General features: G+C 37.0%; 1 protein-coding gene across 2 annotated transcripts in view; it reads left to right on the forward strand.

Annotated features, from left to right (window-relative positions):
- Window positions 1-21418, forward strand: part of LOC134672502 (protein lozenge-like) — a 105480-nt gene that overhangs the window by 17783 nt on the left and 66279 nt on the right. For both annotated transcript variants that reach the window (XM_063530442.1, XM_063530443.1), the window contains exon 3: window positions 14391-14504. In XM_063530442.1, the coding sequence (XP_063386512.1) occupies window positions 14391-14504 (114 nt within the window). The remainder of the gene's footprint in view (window positions 1-14390; window positions 14505-21418) is intronic.

The raw sequence follows: 21418 nt of genomic DNA on the forward strand, positions 1-21418 counted from the left end.
GACAGGTGAGTTGATGAGTTCTGATCTGAATTTTATGGCTTAATGGTGGCTCTCAGTAAGTATAATCGATGGGACGCTGCACTGCAGGTCACACCAGTGCTGGCATTGACGAGAACTGCCCGACTAAACTGAAAAATAACTTCTCAGTGATGTAAATTAGGGTAATTGCTATATATATTATTTAAGGGTTTATTTAATTTTATCGCTGTAAGTGAGTAGGCTATGTAAATAAAGTGATTATGGATTCGGGTACAAATTACACTAGCATTCCCCATTAAGATAAGAAACCACATAAACTGAACATTACCGTAGTTCTGAATTAGCCAAACTTTACAGTCCAATCTAAACTCAATGAAATCAATAACGCGGTTATTAGACGGTTATAACCGGGTTATTAGACGGGCGGAGCAAATCATCCGGATTAGGGGAGATTAGGCAATTACGACCGCTCCTAATCGGCACCGTCTCTGTAATGCCCGCAGTGTCCCGTGGCCCTAACTGCCCATTCTGTGCGGCATAATTTGCCTAATCGGAATAACATCATGTTCATAATCTAGGCACTATATACATAAGATACCTTAATCATTTTAGGGTTACAGTAGGTACACGTACAGTCAAACAAAGAACATTGGTGCTGCTTCTAAGAGAAGTAAAAATTCACCTGCTCTGTTTTTATTATAAATATTATAATACTAGCGACCCGCCCCGGCTTCGCATGGGTTAACAAATTATATGAACATTATACACCTAAACCTTCCTCAAGAATCACTCCATTGATAGGTGGAAATCCGTTCAGTAGTTTGTACACAGTACACACAAACAGACAGACGCGGCGGGAGACTTTGTTTTATAAAGTGTAGTGATATTGCAAAAAAATAAAGGTTTTTGAAAAAAATGTGTGATTGGCGATTATATTTTTGTCGCCTTTTTAAACATATACCTTATTAAGTTGGCTCCGCGCATCCACTAAGTTATCTTACCGTAAGTAGAAATGCTAGAGCTTTGATATGTCAGCAACATAATTGATACAAAACTGTGGCTCGTCTCAAAATCGCTAGCTGTAAAGGCTGCTCTACACGAGGGCCAACGCCGGCCACTCCAAGGGACGCATTTATGCGTTAGAGGGAGCAAGTGATATTGCTATCTCATTCTACCGCATGGCTGCGTCCCTTAGAGAGGCCGGCATTGGCCCATCGTGTAGAGGAGCCATAATGAAACTTTAATAAAATGTCGCATTTCTGTTATTTTTCACGAGGCCCGGAGGCTCATTTATGAAATATGCGCGTTCCGTTAGCGGCTAATAAAAGAAAATCCCCGCTAAACGATCACGCGATTAAGGCCCGTCACGGCGCGACAGCAATGAACAAAATAGTCGTTTGCGGTGAGGGACGAACAGTTTCTAAATCACGAATGTGAAAACTCGCAACACGCAGTAAACAGAACTTGTCACAGGGTGCCTAAATATGTGCGAGTTGCGGGAAGTTTCTGAAAAGTTAAATTCCGGAAATTTCGGAAAAAATTGTCGCTATTCCATCCACGAGATATTTTCAAACGTAGGAAAAAAACCATTTGCGTTTGATTTCGGAAACTAAAAGTAATCGTTGCTTTGTCGACGAAATTATCAATGTTGTTCGTTGTTACAAAGTCTTACATGTTAAAAAGGAAACTTTTATTTTAGTAAAGAAAATTTTTATTCACACATCAATAGGCAACGTTTCTTGCTCTTCCAGTAAACCTTATCGTTCTACGCGTCTGATATGTAAAAGTATGTACCTATTTGTAATTGAAAATAAGTATTTAAGACTGTAAATTCACTATTATTCGCATTTTACATACATTAAATACACCGATTAAGGGCCGTATGCTTCTTAGCCACCGACGTGGTATAAAGAAAGAAGTACAACTCCCCTTGATTACCTTTATACATGAAACTTTTAATTTAAAGGTCATTCAAGAGGAGAGTGGGGTACTAAAATTGTATTCTAATTGAAAACAACAATTTTTAAGTAGGGACTTTGAACAGAAACATAGTGAGAATCTTTTAATGTTTTAATCCACGATTATTTATTAAAGCTCCCCCGCCTACTGTTTTTGACTTGTTTACTGTCTGAAGACTGCGTAGCGTTCGTGCTGTAAAATTAATATCAATTCATTTTCTATTACCTTGCAACTAAATGGATCCACTGCATTATGAAATTAGTTTGATAATTTTTAGGGTTCCGTACCCAAAGGGTAAAAATGGGACCATATTACTAAGACTCCGCTGTCCGTCTGTCTGTCTGTCACCAGGCTGTATCTCATGAACCGTGATAGCTAGGCAGTTGAAATTTTCACAGATGATGTATTTCTGTTGCCGCTATAACAGCAAATACTAAAACAGAATATAATAAATACGTTTTTTGCGTAGGCGGTACGGAACCCTTCGTGCGCGAGTCCGACTCGCACTTGGCCGGTTTTTGTTGATTTACAGTAAAATAGAATTCAAAATATATTTTCCTCGATACGTGATCATAACATCCTCAATACTGTGGTACGTTTAGAAGATAAGTCAAAATGTTAATAATATTACAGTTTACCGTTTTGACTGCCAGTAAGCTCATAGCTTCCATAGTTTCCATTCCCTTCGTCTCTGAGTCTGATTTTAGGGCGGCTATTCGCAACCTTAAACCCCGCTCTTCGGGCGGGCCGGACGGTATCCCAGTATTTCTGGCCAAAGATTGTGCTGATACCTTGATTACACCTCTGTTGCACATATATAATCTCTCACTCAATCACTCCGCCTATCCAAATCGCTGGAAAACTTCTAGGGTGACACCGGTTCCTAAGGATGGTAACAATACAGATATAACCTCTTTTAGGCCTATAGCTGTTCTTCCTGTGTTTGGTAAAATATTTGAAATCATGCTTAACCGCCAAATAAGTCTACAGGTGGCTAATCGCTTGCATCCCAGTCAGCACGGCTTCCGTAAGTCGCGATCTACAGTCACGAATCTCGTTGCCCTCGCTGACTATGTCTGCAAAGAGATGGATGAAGGGCACCAGGTCGATGCTGCATATTTCGACTTCAGAAAGGCATTCGACCTGGTCGACAACGACGTCTTGCTGAGCAAGCTGGCGCTAGCGGGCTTCACACCAAAGCTATTAGATTTCTTTGCTAATTACATGAGTGGCAGGCAGCAGTACGTCAGGGTGGGCGGCTTCGAGTCTAATGACTACTGTACGCTGTCTGGTGTGAGTCAGGGCAGTACCCTGGGGCCCACTCTTTTTCTCCTTATGATAAATGACTTGCCGGACACAATCAGTGCTGCTAAATGTCTTCTTTTCGCTGATGACCTGAAGCTGTTCCTAGGCATTCGTAGTATTAGCGACAGCGCAGAGTTGCAAGCTGATATTGATGCTGCTGCCAGGTGGAGTGAGAGGAATCGACTTCCCTTTAACGTAAAAAAGTGTAAGGCGATCACTTTCTCGCGCAAACGTTCTGCTCTTCAAACTGGGTACAGCTTAGCGGGTTCCTCCTTGGAGAAAGTTAGCGAAATTCGAGACCTGGGTTTAATATTAGATAGTAAATTTGACTTCCATTCGCATATCAATAGTATTTGCAAGCAGGTCAGTAAAACCTTAGGATTTGTTATGAGAATATCCAAGCAATTTCACGTTGGAGTGGCTAAGGTTCTCTATAACGCATACGTGCGCAGTAAGTTGGAATATGGTGCGGTTGTCTGGGATCCATATGAGGACAAGTATTCCCTAATGCTTGAAAAAATACAACGAAAATTTGCACGTTGGTTGTATAAAAAAGCCTATGGATATTACCCTTACCTCTACCCTTCCATCTTTGTCTCGGGGATGGTTGGGCTAGACACGCTCGCATTGAGGCGGAAGTTGTTGCTTCTGGTGCACTATCTCTCAATCATTCACCACCAAGTTGATAGCCCAGAGGTGTTAGAGAAGATAGGGTTGTTGGTTCCTAGGAGGATACCGCGGGATGTGGACGGGGCGGTCGCGCCGCGTCGCCGGCCGTGTGTGTTGCTGCGGCCGTCCGCTCGCACATGTTACGCGAGGCACGCACCTACCACGCGTGCTTTATCATTTCTACATATAATGCTCACTCAACACGTTGACGCTGACATGTTCGCCGATCGTTTAGCAAACTTGTGCAAAACTGCTAGACAATTTTTAAATTTTCATACTGCATGACATTGCTGGTAACATGTATTGTAATCTGTTTTGACATTTAATTTACTTTATTTTTATTGTTTTACCCTATTTCTGATTTTAATTTCTTGTTTTCTTAGAGTGTACGTAAAATTATAATTTTAATTTGTATGACATTTTTATGTGCATGTTTTTATATTTTTGTATGTTTTTAATTGTTACTATTTTGACAATGTATCTGTTTTTCTAGCGTGTAAGTGATTTGGTCTATAACTGTAAGCTTACATTGTGTTCAATAAATAAATAAAATAAAATAGCAGTAATAGAATATATAGCCTGTCCGATTTCTAAGATCAAGTTCGTCATACATTGACAATGGCGACCATGGCGTACTTGAACATTGCAAAATAGACAGACTATAGGTACTAGTAGGTATGTCAGTTTTTTTCATGTTTCAGTCATTTTAACAGCAAGTCACTTAATTTACTCTCATGATATTTGTTGCTGTACGGTAATTTTATTTGTTTTAGTAATATGAACACTTTGTATTGTAGGTAGGTACTCAATAATAGCAAATTCACATACTTATAAGTATAACATTTGTTTAAGTAATTCCTTGATTTACATGCTTATAATATAAATACTAAACAGGTAAGAAATAATGTAAATGCTGTAAAAAATAAAACGAGGTCTTGTTTGTCTTTGTTATCGCTGGGAAATCCCATATATATGTCACTTTATTGCCTATATATAAAGAATTCGTATGTATAGGTAAGTACCTAGTACTAGGCACTACATATGTATTTGTTGTATAATTTTCCTATTGTATTCAATAGGAATACATATATGAATAGATATTTCTGGACTGTTGAATAGGCACAATGTGATTCATTCACACAACAACATTAACTACACTGTGACTAAAAATAGCGTAAAGTAACAAGTTAATGTCGTTATATAAAAAAAAAACACGTAATTGAGCGTTTTCCAAAAAAAGTTCACATTTCATTCATGTCTTCTAAATATTTACTTCTTGGGCTCATTTTACTCAGAATCATTAGTACATTCACGCCTCATACATGAAAAAATGTGTCCAAAAAATTCCTTTCCACATCGTCACATTCTTGTATGAAAAACTTTTTTATTTGTATGAACGTGACGCACTGGAAAAAAAAATTCCATACAACATTTTGGGACACATATTTTTATGTATGAGGCGTGAATGTATACAAATGATTCTGAGTAAAATGAGCCCAAGAAGTCAATTTTTAGAAAACATGAATGAAATGTACACTTTTTTTGGAAAACGCTCAATTATGAAATATCAATATTAAATTATGCAGAATCTCGAAACAAGTTTTTTTGAAATATACCAACTCATTGCAAAAAGTCTAGTCTACTAGTCTCTCTCTCTCACGACAGGACCTGTATGAAATTCACTGGTTCAGTAAAGTTATATTTTTTAAGATGTCCGATGTTACTAAAACCTTCCTCCTATCAATAGGATAAGGTCAGTATCCGTGTTTGTCAAAACTACTTTAAATCTGGATAGAACCTGAGAATTAGGATCGTTTCACGATCAGATTCCTTTCCCACTTTCACCCCGATAGTCCCCGGATCGTGCGAGTACATATTTTAATTTCCAAACCGCACATAAACGACGTTCGCACTTTACAGTTCTATTGTGTTGCGCCCAAGCAACTTTTCTACTACAAATGTGCATATCTGTATCTGAAAACACGTTCGATTTTATACCGTATTGTGTAAGGACAAGGTATACTTTGAATGAGCTTGCGGATTTAGTTGCTGCGCATATTATTATGCTCTGAGATATACATATTATGGCCCCCATGCGCCGGAGTAGTAAAACGAGATCATTCCGTCTTCACTGAATATCATGAACAGCAACAACTTGAAGGCTATATATGAGTATACATATGTACCTACATAGGTACAAGCTAACATCATGCTAGTAATGTAAGCAACTTGGCGTAAAAAGTCACAATTCATAGTTCAAGCATCTTTAGGAAACATAAGATTTATTTTCCCGCCTAGTCCTGTTTTAGAATTTAGTGGCAAAGGGGAAAATTTGAATGCCAAAAACACGATAAACAGCCGTATTCGAACAATGAGATACGTCAAGTACTAGATATTGAAACGATATGGATTGGATATGTCAGTATCAAACAAGTGTCAAAAGTGACGTTTTTGTTTGAAGAAACGTCAATTTTGATGCTCGTTTGACACTGAAAGGTCCCAAAACCGTCTCAATTATTTTTGACGCAATATTATATAAATAAGTAATCGGAGTAGATGGGTCCCGGTTATGTAAATCTATTCAGCGGAACAGAATTGAAGACTTAGTATTCCTCGGATCAGTTGACTGAACTAAACGCATGCCTTTATGCTTAAACGCGTTTTAACTTGATAAGGTATCAGGCCGCGTAGCCAACATGCCAATCGCTTACGCTTCGTAGCGATCGAAACGCAACTGTGACTGTCGCACTAATATGAAAGAGTGATAGAGAGACACAAAGCGTTTCGTTGTCGAAGCGATAGCGATTGTCACCTTGGCTAATTCGGCTGTGCATAAAAGGGATTTCTCGTGTTGACTGAACTAAACATCGATCATTCCATCTCTTTCAAGAGAATTAACACATTAGGGAAGGTCTCTTAACACATTCACTGCCAAAAACATGTATGTGTGTTTATTTTGTACCTACTGGAAACGGGTTGCCCAGCACCGAAACTGATAACAGCATTTTTGCGTCGCAGCACGAGATCTGGTAGCGTCCCTCAATGCCCCATTTAATAAATCCATCCTGTATAAGTACACAGATATGTTACCATGTTCGACTGTTCGTCAATACCCTGGGCCACCGAATCGAGACTAACCTGTCCGAACCCATCTCATCTCATCACCGACGCAGTGTTTTGATAATCACGTCACAACCGATGACAACTGCTATCCGATTACATATTTGGACACCAACATTATTAGATCGAATCCATAAAAACTGTTATAAGCAAGTACCGTAAAATGGGGTGAGTGGGGATTACGAGGGCAGTTGGGTTATGAATGGGGTGAGGAGGGATGACAGAGGGGTGAGTTGGTTTTTACTGGCTACTGCTAGGTAAATTATATATTATATATTCTAATAACAAATCAAGCTATTATAATGTTCATAATCCCAAAGTGTCGATCCAATAATTTTCAAAACTCACCTTAGCTTAGTAGGATATCCCTCCTCACCCCAACTACGAGGTAAGCTGGGATTTCCTACTATTTCGTATTTATCTCTAAAGTTATGAAATTGAACTACACAAAATAATAAAAAATATAAAAATAAAGTTTTATCGAGGCTTGAATGTCAGTTTTGTCCCTTCCCTCCCCATTTTAAGGTAACGAAGCGGTTTGAAAGGGTCACCCTGAACTGGTTTGAATCAATGATGTGATTAATGAACGGAACTTTGTAATGAAGTGGAAGTAATGTGTCGATATGATTGGACACTGAATTTTGTTGAGAAGGTCATGTCCGAAAGCGTTATGTGGAAAGGTTTGTGATCGCTGGAGCTCAAATTTCGGAATTTAGGTATAGATGGTTTACATGAGGTACAAATTATATTTTAATACACCAACAAGCCTACATACAGGATGTCCCATAAGTGACACGTCACAGTGACACTGGAGGTAGACCAGGCCAAGAGGACCCAAACCATCTTAACATGACCCCGTAAAAGTGGCACACCCTAGGATGCCCTAGGGTGTATGGGACACCCTGTATACCAACCTGGAAAAACGTAAATCAACTAGGTACATATCTAAACGATATTCCTAGGAAAAACTCAAGTAAAGTAAGTGATATAAGTTTAATGTGTCTATATTAATGAGTTTCTAGGAACAAAAGAGTTCTGCGTTTTGTTTCTTAAAATAATGATGTAAAAATGTAACGTTATGCAGAAACCTGCTTGCGAATTCATTAAGATGAAATTATTTACAAATTAATTTTTACATATTACCTTCCTAAGAGTCCTAAGACTATAATAACTCTTTAAGTAATATGACGCACTATGTGAATCGACAATTTTATACTAATTGTAACTTTATCACGATTTAATCAAAGCCGAAAATTATATAACGTTTATTTGTAGGTATATGATTGTCTTTCGTTTAAAATTAATTATTTATTTAATGGAATATTAATTGGACAGGGGCAAAACAAGTTGCACAATCTGAGATGCAATTTTAAAAATATCAGCCTAATGGAAAGAGATGTATTGGACGTTAATTACATATCGCTAGCAGCATGCAACGCGATTTTTAAATCTATGTATAGCCAATACACCCAACCCAACCCAACCCAACTGGCGCGAAGTGGCGCAGAATAGGGCAGAGTGGCGCTCTCTTGTGTCAGAGGCCAAGATCCTTTTTGGGTCACTGGGCCAGTGATGTATGTATGTATGTATGTATGTATAGCCAATAAATACCATGTCCCAAAGGTACTTTTTAACTTTAAAGGTGCCCACAGATTACCAGTGCGCCGGACGACATCAGGTGATATCAGCCTGTCAGTTAAACGCAAAAGGTGACAGTTCCGAACAACTCACAGGCTGATATCGTAAGGCGAACTGGTAATCTGTGGGCACCTTAAAACAAATCAAAATCATACAAGTAAGTATTATTAATATTAGTAAAGTATTAAGTAATCAAAATCATTACATTTCAAATGCGCCTTCCCAAATGTTTTGATTAACACGTAACATAATAGAATAGAAATAGAAAATAATTTTAATATAGAAATTCTCTTTACTATGTATTCTAAGTAGTGGCATTAAATAAAAACAGAACACATTAACACAACTAGAAATAATAAAACCGGACAAGTGCGAGTCAGACTCGCCCACCGAGGGTTCCGTACTTTTTAGTATTTATTGTTATTGCCGCTATAACAACAAATACTAAAAATAGAACAAAATAAATATTTAAGTGGGGCTACCATACAACAAACGTGATTTGTTGCCGTTTTTTTGCATAATGGTACGGAACCCTTCGTCGACTCGCACTTGGCCGGTTTTTAGTTTACCCTTTGGGCACGGAACCCTAAAAACAACAGTTGATTACATTGTCTAACTGCAACTCAAGTCCAAGTAAGATGTAAGTCCAAACGAGATGGCTTCATCTCGGTACAAATTGTAGTGACATTAGGAGCGAGCCGTAAATGGCATGACCAGAATGTGACCAAATCATTTTGTGTAGCGGTCATCAAGGTGTTACGCTTGTCATCGCACGTTGTACGTTTTTTTTACTCTGTAGACTGTTAGAGAGGATAACTTTCTTGTTAAATATTAGTGAAAATACTCGAAAATGTGGTAATAACTTAAAAATTTAATATACCATTGAAAATGTAGTTCTTGGAACGCCGCCCTCTCCAACTAGGCATAACAACACATACTTACTGAATAATAGGTATCACTTTAGACTATGATTTGTGAATATATTTATTACGGAACAGGACCCCTATTCGACAAGCGACATTTGACGTATCGTGTTGATCTCCCGTTGATGTAGGAAAAATCATAAGTTCTCGAATGCGTACAATGTCAAAATTTGACATTAACAATCCACAGTTAGGGTGACAAGCAAACCAAACCGAACCCCCCTTAATTTAGAGTTGAGTATTGGTTGTACCAAATGATATTATCCACCGTTGATGGAATCAACACTCAGTATGCAATAAAATCAACTGTTGATTTGACGTGGATGCGAAATCTGACAGTTGTACATGTCGAATTTGGCCCCAGTTTTCATTAATATGTAAAATCTTAAACCTATTATAATAAATAATAAAACGCATTCATGTAGTTATAATTAGCATCATTTTGATGTTCTTCTTATAGCGTAACAAATTTGTCGACCAATAATCATAAGGTATATTTTTATGCGCCTTGTATAATAATGATGTTGTATTTTGAAATAAAGACATTAACTGCCGAAGCTTAGCAAATGTAACTTCATCGGCCGTAACGTTTCGAATTTTAACACATCAGAAACCGTTATGTGACCATTTTTTCAAGAATTATTTAATGGATTTTTTTGGTCACAGTAATAATAATCAGATAAGCTAAAAAGATGTCCACTGGAGCACATAGGCCTCTCGCAATTATCGCTAGTGCCATAAATTTCTCGTCTCGGCCGTCTCGCACATTATCGATCAATCCAATGTATCGTAGAAAAAAAAAGCGATAAGTAGGTATCTAAGTACATTAGAAAAATATTTACGTTCTCAAGGTAATAGGTAACTTTACACATATATTAGAGAAAGAGACAAACTCTTTGTCATCGCACCCATTCGCCCGTCTAAGGCATATAACATTTTATGTTTATGCTCATTGGCCGTCAACAATACTGCATTGAGATGCCATGATCCTACAGTCACAAACTACTCTTGCTGAAACTCGCTTTCCATTGACGTTGCGACACCTTCTTCACAATACAATTGCCTAATCAAAGCAGCAATAAGTATGAAATCTGCGAAGATTTTTCCTGAAAAGCGCATCGTAGTAGCGGATTGCAAAGAGACGAAACGTATAGTGCGTCTTCACTCACAAATGTCACTCAGGATTTACGCCCGATCGTAAATCAAGATGGCTGCCATCCCCCCCTTTCGCCTACCCACCTGCGCCTGGGCAGAATAATTGAATATTTCACGCACCTCTCTCAACACCTTCAACATCGGTCGTTGGAATACAATGTTATATTTTATGGCTCCGCGCACATTGTGTTAGGTCCTAAACTGATGATGAGTGATCACGCGAAATGCATTAAGTTTAATGGTGATTTTAAAAGCAATATTTCACATCGTTCGGCTCGCCTTTAGCGACTTATATTTTATGATGATTTGTTTCCTTATTTAATGCAGTGCGGCTCGATTTTGTAACGTGCCTTTGAAATCTGCGACATGGATATTGAGACCTCAAAATAACCGGTACCTATCTCTAAATCGGAAAAGTCTAAAATTTTATAGTTATCACATCACCAATGACTCCAATATGAGACCGACATTTGTATTGTAATTCTTATTTAGTGGTTCTTCTAACATTTGCACTAGATTATCCTATTATGCTTATCGAATACACATGTACATAATATAATAGTTATGTATACCTATTGTGTAAGCATCACATCACATTGATGTAGTTCAGAATATAAATGAAGACTTCATTTAATGAAGTGTGAAATCGAGGTGTGATAAAATTACTGACATGTAACGTTGTAGTCGACATTACAATAATTGTGAACATGAACATAAACCACCACATGAGATACGCCCACAGTAACTAGGTCAACTTAATTTCATTTGGTATGTAGACAGTTTAAATTTTATTAAATAATTATAGTTAAATATGGCAAACCTAAGGTTAAGCAACTACTGTTTAAAAACAAACTATAACTTTACGTGCCTCACTATCACTGTTGCACATTCGAGCGATAGGAGGCAAATAGCAAAATTCGATTTTCGCGGTACGCCGTCAGATTTTTTTATCAATTTATGTTTTTATCTCAATTCACAATTGTGGTCGGTCGGGAAAATTCTGCAATCAAAAAATATAATTAATATTACCTTATATTTCCGGGCGGCCGGGCTAACTTACCGAAAACTACTACCTACATATAATCTAAAAAAAATACATATGTGTAACTTTTCGTTTAACTGCCGTATTTTTTTATTTTTGCCTAGTTTTCAAACCGATTGCCGCGTTATGGTCAGATGGTGCTCTATGTCCTGTGCTATGTAATGTACTTACTACGTACTACAAACCAAGCAGGAATTTTCAACAATGATATGTATGAACGTATCGAAACTAAGTACCTCAGGAGCTCCGTTTTGATCGTACCTTCCAACTACAAATTACTCACATTCTAAGCAGCGCTCGAAACCAGGTGAAATCAATCATTTAAACATAGAGTGCGCCACACCCGAATTATCTGCATTAGACATGTTAATCCACTCATTTTAACTGTAATTTTATTCCGTATTTATCGGGGCATTCATTACTGCTGACCGCAAATCGGGCGCCCAAAAAGCTCGCTATTTTCCCTGAACGCTACGCAATAGTTTCGGCACAGTGATACTGTTCTAGTCAGTATCGACTTCATCTATCAGTCCATCCATCTTATTAATATTGTGTTTCTGTGCACACGTGACACTGACAGTCTTCCGAAAGAGACCGTTTCTAAGACCTATAGGCCATTTCTAAGAGCCATAGATATGAATCGATCGATGGAATTGTAATAATTACCATCCAAAAAATTAGCAATGATCTTTCCGAACCACCGGTATCGTTTTGTCAACTTGATATATTTATGCTTAATAATAGACTCTACTATGCACCTCCGGGGTGCCCTAGGACAAACAACAACATAATAGATTTTTCACCACACCAACTCGGAAAGGCTAACTTTGCAGTTCAAAAACTGATAGCAAAGTTGCATTTTATTCACATGTGAGGCAAAGTAATCAAATGCAAATATTGAGTTGTTTTCTTATGTTTGCTGGTAGAATTGACTTTTAAATGATGATTTTGGATGATAAATATTTAATAACATTCATTTGGATTTGATATGGTTTGATTTTATTTGTTATTTTACATTTATATATATAATTTGCTTCGGGTTGGTGTGGTGAAAAATTTTGTGTTTCACTCGGGGCAAATTTTGTTTAACCCCCGTGCTTTGAAACCCTCGCAACGCTCAAGATTCTATTTTTCGAACCACTCGCTACGCTCGTGGTCCAATTTTGGAATCTTTCGCTTGCTCGGGTATCAATATTAGCACGAGCGGTTAAACAACAACTTTGCCCCCTTGTAAAACAAATAACTATTAAAAGCTTTGAAGTTGTTTCATGTGTCCACCGTCCGGGTATCTGTTTCTAGTTAAATCCAGGAACTGTAGGAAGATCTTGCCTGGTTTTTGGTCATCTACATTATGGACTATAATGTCAAAGCGCTAATATTTTACTTGAAAATCGATAGATTAAAAAAAGATATAAAAGTATAGTAAGTATATTCTTTGCAGTTACTTAGCTGTTAACTGTACATATGTATAAGGTTCAGGAACTGGACTGAAATAAATCGCTACTGTATGAGCTACATTTACTGTGACTCCCATGCGCGCAGCGCTCAGAAAAGACTAATTTCATTCAGCCAAACACGCCAACACATTTGGCAGGTAAATAATTAACAAACTCATGTAAATATGCGTTTTCTATTTTATCAACTGTGTCCAATTATTTCGATAAAATTGTGGCGACAATAATCTCTACTTCAATGTGTGCTGCCGTGATTGCTGGTTTGCGTTAACATACATTGCAACAGTAAATAGGTTGTCATTTGATTTAAATAATAATTAACTGTTACTTCAATATATGTAGGTATTTATAACTTCCTGATAAGATATATAGTGCATACCAAATTTGATTCGGATGTACCGACTAAATAAATATCAAAATATCTAAATAATAATATAAATAAACCGCCCAAGTTTAGTAAGTAAATATTCTTTATTGTGCACCATACAGTTAATAATGCGTACTTTAGAAGTTCTGAGGACACAAATGAACATACATATGTATGTACATACATACCCACATACATACCGGTCAAAATCATAACCCTCCTTTTGCGTTGCCGTAGTCGGGTAAAAATACACAGAAAATTAAATACAGTTAAAAGCTACCAAAAATATGATCCAAAATAACCAAAAATAACTATTAGATAATTGAAGACGCAGTTCTAAGGCAAAATATTTTCATAAATTAAAGAAAAAACTCAAACAAAATCGAAAAGAACATTGATATTAATTACCTATTACCTATTGAACTTTTGGACCATAGTTGTAGTATGAGACCATAGATGTGTGGCTTGACGGTAATGTATAGCAATGCAATTTTCTTCAGGTACCTAAATCAGTTCAGTACCAGTGAAGTCTGTGGAGACTAGGATTTAGAAAAATATGTGTCGATGCGGCCAATTCCGTCAACAAGCGTTTTTCTCTGAAACAGTACAATAAGAAATTTCTTCGACAAAGCAGAGATTGCTGAAACTAAAATGTATCGCTGATTTGTCGAGGAAATTACCAATAGTGACTCGTTTTAGAGAAAAACGCTTGTTGACGGAATTTCCCGCATGACGGAATTGGCCGCATTTAAATTAATCATGTTTTTTTTTTGTTAAAGGGAAGAGTTTCTCGTTGACCATCACGGTGTCGACGTCGCCGCCGCAAGTAGCAACATACCAAAAAGCCATAAAAGTCACCGTCGACGGACCGAGGGAGCCTCGATCTAAAACTAGTAAGTTTATGTTTTATGTAAGATTTAACAATAAAGGGGCCCGGCCCACTGATTAACAGTCCGCCGGACGGTATCGGCCTGTCAGTTGTTCGGAACTGTCAACATTTTGTTCTAACTGACAGGCCGATACCGTCCGGCGGACTGTTAATCAGTGGGCCCCTATATAACAATACTTCCTGAGGATATTAGGTTATAAATTCAAGAGAGGTGAAATATGTAGAGTTGTAGACTTCTTAAATTTGATTAAACCTTTAAATAATAGGTAGGGTTAAATTATATGTAATTATCCCGAGGGCATTTTAATCTTAAATTTATTTAAAGCTAACTCAATCATCATAAGTACATTGCAATAATCTGTATTTATAGAATGCATAGAGTAAGCGAATAAATCTAATCTCGTGCTGTTACAACGAATTCTAAGACTAGGACACAGTATTACTTATTTTATTTTAAAACGAAATCCAATCTATGACTTTGAATCAATCCTTTGCGCTCATCGCACAAATATTTGACATTTCCGTGGATTAGCTTTCTGGAACCCGGGGACAGCATCTTAAAAGGCAATTAATTATACCTACTCATAATCATGACCCACTAAACAACTATGTTGCTGTACGAATTTAGTGCGTAACAAATTAAGACCCTAAGACCAATAAGAAATATATAATCATATTTTAACCAAAATAGATGTTCGTTCACTCGTATAACTTCAGGAAGCTCATAGTCAAACGGCCCGATTCGAGCTTTAAGATACGTCAATTAATAGATCTAGAAACGATATGGATTAAATATGTCACTGACAAATGTGACATTTCTTCAAATAAAAACGTCACTTTGCACACATCTAACCCATATCGTTTCTAGTTCTATTAATTGACGTATCTTAAAGTTCGAATCGGGCAGAAAGTGTCTATATCTTTGCATGATCCCTTAAAGGAAACTTTCGACTACCTCCATTTAAATAAATATGGACAGAAAAAGCTAAATTCTTACCTAATTATCCCTGCCCATCCAAAATAAAATTGATCATATTTTGATTGCACACGTCACGACACGACCCGAGGGCCAATTTGTTATTCGACGCTGACAAAAACCGCACACGGCGCGTAAACAATTAAAATATATTGTCATTTCTATTATTATCGTTAAATTTTCATACGATATTGCAGTAGGTATACTGGCTACATATTCTCACTGAAACGAGTCGAACATTTAAGCAAACCAGTATAACTAGGACTCAAGTTTCGTAACGAACATACGTGGTCGGACAGCGCACTTATACCGGTTATTGTGCTTTTGTTTCAGTAAATGATAAGAATATATACGTGGTCGCGTTATCAAGGCATGTAGATAACATGTTTTCTTCCCACGGGACTCTGTGATAAGCAAATTTGTGACGAAGGCCATCGTTGTGACGTTTCCCAGTTTATTTTTGTTACGATATTTTTACGCGAACCCACGCGATCTGGGATTCGCGAGTTTTTTCCTGGTTTGCCGATTTGAGTAGGCGTTAATATTTCAGTTTTCTCAGACTTACAAGTACAGATCGGTCTATTAAGTACGAGTAACATACATTAGTGAGGACTATTTAGAATTTAGGATTTATCGAGATTGTCCTGTTGAAAATAAATATATTTATGTAGGTATTTGTATGCCCAATTTCACCAAAAGTAGATTCTTGGCAAACACTTGTTAGGTTTTTTAAACTTCACGATAAATGTGATGTTCCAATCAGTCGAAGTCACATAATACTTCAGGCAATGAATGTTAATTAATGACAATGAATTATTGCCGGCCGGCTCCAGCTCTTGCGAATAAGTTAAGACTGCATCGAGCAAAATCAGCGAAAAAGGCAGTCACCGTTTAGTCGCTAGCGTTCACATCTCTTGATAAAAAAAATTATAATAAATGTCATTATTATCCCAAAGAGTGTGTTTACAACGAATCACCCTTGAAAATCTGAAATATTTTACAATATAATAAATACACTTATGCAAAGTTGTACCTAAAACAAGATGAACGAGTGTCAGCGTTTAGTAAAATTTGTATAAAAAAATCGATCGGTTTAGTTATATCCCTAGGGATATAGTTATATGCCGTATTATAATCATATTCCTAGTAAGATAACTATTATATATTTTTTCATGCTGCTATTCTTAAGGGTTTATGAGGCATTGCGATCGATTCACGAAAGCTGGCGCGAGATTTGACAGAATTTCAATGAAAATAGCTGTCACTCAGTAGAAATCTCGCGCCAGCTTTCGTGAATCGACCTGTACTTTTACGTAATATTGCTAAAAAGTATTATACGGCATATAACTATATCCCTAGGGATATAACTATACCTCCGCCGCACCGCTGCACTCCTACCTACAATTATTTCACTAAACTTAATCCAGTAATATAACTATATCACTAAACTTAATCCAGTAATATAACTATATCACTAAACTAAAGCCGTATTATAGTTATATCCCTAGTAAGATAGTAATGAATCGCTTTCGTATAACTATGTTACGTCATATAATTATATCCCTAGGGTTATAACTATATAACGGCTATATCTATCTTACTGCGACATATATAATTTTATAACACAAAACCAATTAGGAACGAAAATTACCTACATACTTCCAAAACCTCATTATTTAAATGTACTGCGAATAAAAAAATATAAATTAATTTTCGGTTACTGATGAATAGTGATGAAGTTAAAGTGACGTCACAGTGTTTGTGACTCCCCCTCCCTATGTCACAATATGTCACATTTTCTTGACCCCCTCCCCCCCCAAACGTGTGACGTAATTAATGGATGACCCCTTAATGTAATTTTACTCATTGGGTAACGCACTTTCGATAACAATTTGAAGTTTTCTGATATCTGTTATATTTACGAAATTATAGCCTGGCTACACTTAACGATTACGCCCTGTATAAGTTACTTCGGGACGCGTCATGGTCATGGCCCAGAACCCATACTATCCGGGACACAGTTCTTTAATATTATGTGGGGCTAAAAAGGCCCTCTGTCAGTGCAGGTGACAAGGCCCGGTCCCGGGCCTTATTGAACGTATGAGATGGAATAGTAAATTTAAATATTTTAATATAGGTAATTATGAGTTTTTTGATTTCCCGATAAGTTTTAAGTAAGCATCACTTGCTGACTTACAAAAGTATAAGCGTAGTACCTGCATTCTATTAGATGTTTTTAAAGCCTTATTATGAATAGAGCTTTAAAAATTAAGTTATAAGTAAAATATAATAAGCGTGTTTAGTTGTAAAAAACCGGGCAAGTGCGAGTCGGACTCGCGCACGAAGGGTTCCGTACTATAATGCAAAAAAAAAGCAAAAAAAAACGGTCACCCATCCAAGTACTGACCACTCCCGACGTTGCTTAACTTTGGTCAAAAATCACGTTTGTTGTATGGGAGACCCATTTAAATCTTTATTTTGTTCTGTTTTTAGTATTTGTTGTTATAGCGGCAACAGAAATACATCATCTGTGAAAATTTCAACTGTCTATCACGGTTCGTGAGATACAGCCTGGTGACAGACGGACGGACGGACGGACGGACGGTTTTACCCTTTGGGTACGGAACCCTAAAAATATGTTACAAGACCTATATATAACTAATGAAGGGATAATTTTAGATATAAGTAGTTCACTTCGAGTAGGTAAAATAGACGATTTCTTATATCTTTAATAATAAAACTCCTAGTTTTAATTTGGTCTATGTCTACAAACCGCATACCTACCATCGCACACCACCACACTGTTAACTGACAGTTCGTAACCCTTATTACAAAAGGCATAAGGTCTACCGATGGACAGTTAAGAGCGTCGCCGTTTGTACCTATCTTAATACAAAAGTCAACAACGAAAATAAATAATTACCTAATACGTCACATACCTATGACATGAAATGAACAAACAAGGAAAGCTATATATAAAAAGTGTTTTTTCTCTGTCTTCTCACAAAGGAAAGTTTGACAGTTTTAATTCCTCAAAGGAGGTCAGTAGTTAACACTAAACTCGAAACAGCACCTTTAAAAAACATTAGGGGTCACTGACCTGTCCCAGTAAATTGAGGTAGTGTGCGTGAGCTGCGTTTGTGCGTGAAATGGGGTAATTTGACAGAATCTGAAAATTTACCCTCCTCTACGCCCTCTTAACTTCAAAAACGAATGTGTTTTTTAATTTCAATCTAAGGATTCCACTGATTTACTACATAACAATAACAACAAGGTTAGGTTTTTTTATAATCTGTTTATAAGTATTTTTTATTATTTTGTAAGTGTTTTTATATTTTCCTTTTATATCCATATTATAAAATGCCTAACATAAAAAGAAGAATAAATAACATAACAACAATATGTATGTAGATACAGTTGGCATCTTCTGCTCTATACAACAACACCGCTATTTAATCTGATTCTATTTCAACTTGACTGTCAAATATGTAATCTTAAGCACACGTTCGGTGGTCGAATATACCTGCGAACTAATTAATATCGGAAAGTGTCGTCTTCCTGTGTCCGCTTTGCTTGCGAGGTTGCCCGAGTCCAGAGAGAACAGTCCCTCCACTAGATACAGAGGCTTACATTTTACGTTTTTAATTATTACATATCGGAATAGTTTTTTATCCTAAAACATACAATCATATACTTAAGACTAACACATTTTTATGATTTCAAGTTATCTTGAAGTTTTTGCTGTTAAATCTCACAATGATTATGCAAATGCAAAATTATAATGGGAAAGCATACCGACAGCTGTATTGGACAGATGGAAGTCATGAAAGCTACATAGTGACAAAACTGACAATGTTGCAAAATTGACATTTCTCTTTAAACATACGAGTTTACGATATATGTAGTCAAAAGAGTCCAACATTATAAATAGTAACAGGTTAAATTTGACAGTCATTTAAAGCCAAAATTTTCTGCATGAAGCGCTTCAGCTGCCCTCCCTGACCATTGCATTGCGTACACGCACGCAAAACTAAGGACTCTCAAAAGACTATCGACAAAATTGGCTGTCAGGCAAAAAAAACACGTTACGCCATATGGAGCAGCAGAGCGCCGTCGGCACAATAGTGGAATTATCCTGTAATAAGTCCAGCTCACGCACGCCGCAACTGCTCCCGGCTTTGAAAGCGAATTCGATCGTCAAAAGTATAAAAAATTGTAAAGTACCAAAATTTTGCAAGAAAGTAACAGAGAAAACTAGAGGAAGAAAAGAAGGCAGATTTCTGAGATATCGATAGCAGACGAGATGGGAAAAAGGCCTCAGCAGTATTCGGTTTTTAGACCGCTGAATGGTCCTGACATTTCATTTTCAATAATAGCGAAAAACGCGGGCAGAAACCTAGTGGTCAACCTTAAAAAAAAACAAAATCTTAAACGCTCTGAACTGAATTCGACAAAGAGTTACGTCAAGAACCATTACGGAGTTGATTTTGTCGCATTTTCGACATTCAACTACATAACATAAGTGAGTCAGTAGCGATGCAATCGCTTAATCATTAAAGAAATGATTATGACTTTAATCAAAATATATTTACATACCTATTTCAAGAAATACAGAAATTTCAATAAAAGCAGTACAGTGCGCCCTACACTAGCGGCTCGATTCGGGAAATGAATAAGAGATGCACTAGATAGGAAATAGTAAAGATATGTGACGTTCCACGGCAAAAGGTACCTTATGGCGGCTAGCGCCGCGAGTCGGAAAATTCATTAGAGATTCACTAGATATGAAATAGTAAAGTTATGTGACGTTCCACGACAAAAGGTACCTTATGGGGGCTGGCGCTTACGTCGCATAGCGCCGCAATAATATTGGAGCGACGTTAATAATCGTAAGCGCCAACCGCCATAAGGTACCTTTATCTGTGGGACGTCACATATCTTTACTATATCGTATCTAGTTAATCTCTAATTCACTTTCCGAATCGTTAGTATCGTATCGTAATCGTAAATCCTATTCCCTTACATACCTACATAGGAATCCTCCTATGAATACGAAATAAAATATCATTTTGTCTAATAGAGATTTAGCTCCAATGAAATAAATCAATCTAGATTTAAATTAAATCAGATCGTAATACATCATATTTAAATCGTAATAGTGGGACAGACACATTAGATTAGATTAGATTCCTGAGCTTATACAATCGCACCCCTTAATTAAAAACAAACGACAATCGCATGAACAAACAAAAAAATTAAGGGACACGCTTCAAACACAAATCAAAGAGCGGGATCTCCCTACACTAAACGAATGAATGGACAAAAGGTACTTAGTTATATGTATAGCGAATAAGCCCCAAACTCCAGCGAACAAGAAAGGAAGATTTGTGCAATGGACTTAAAAGTTTGACTTAATGGACTTAATTTGGAGTGGAGGTGCCCTGGTAAGCCGCTTCGGGCGGGCTAATTGTGTTGGCCGTTGCGACATCGAGATAATATCGACTGTCGATAAAATTAAACTTAAATTTATAGAGAACTAATTGAAAGTCAAATTAAACTTCTAAAAGAAGTTTCTATTGATGGGGGACTTAAATCTTTTCGAGGCAGAGGTGTAGGGTTGGAGCCGGTGTAGCTTTATTTGACGTGCATAAGCGCATTTTAATATGCCTACTTGAATAATAAACTATCTTTTAACCTCTAGTGTATTATGAGGCAGATACTGACAAACAAGCCCCTGCATCCTCATGCAATAACCTCTTATTGCAACGACATTATATATAATTATAGTTATTTTATGCAGGATATAATACAACTAAATACGAACTGCCTAAATTATTTCCCCACAAATCAAAATTTGCCAAGACAAATGCAATTATGGTTTGTCAAATTAAAGATTCAAATTCAATGGAACTGGACCCCTTTATAGGCCCAAAGGGCGGCTA

This window comes from Cydia fagiglandana, chromosome 17, assembly GCF_963556715.1.
Source record: "Cydia fagiglandana chromosome 17, ilCydFagi1.1, whole genome shotgun sequence".
In the NCBI taxonomy this organism is placed as follows: Eukaryota; Metazoa; Arthropoda; class Insecta; order Lepidoptera; family Tortricidae; genus Cydia; species Cydia fagiglandana.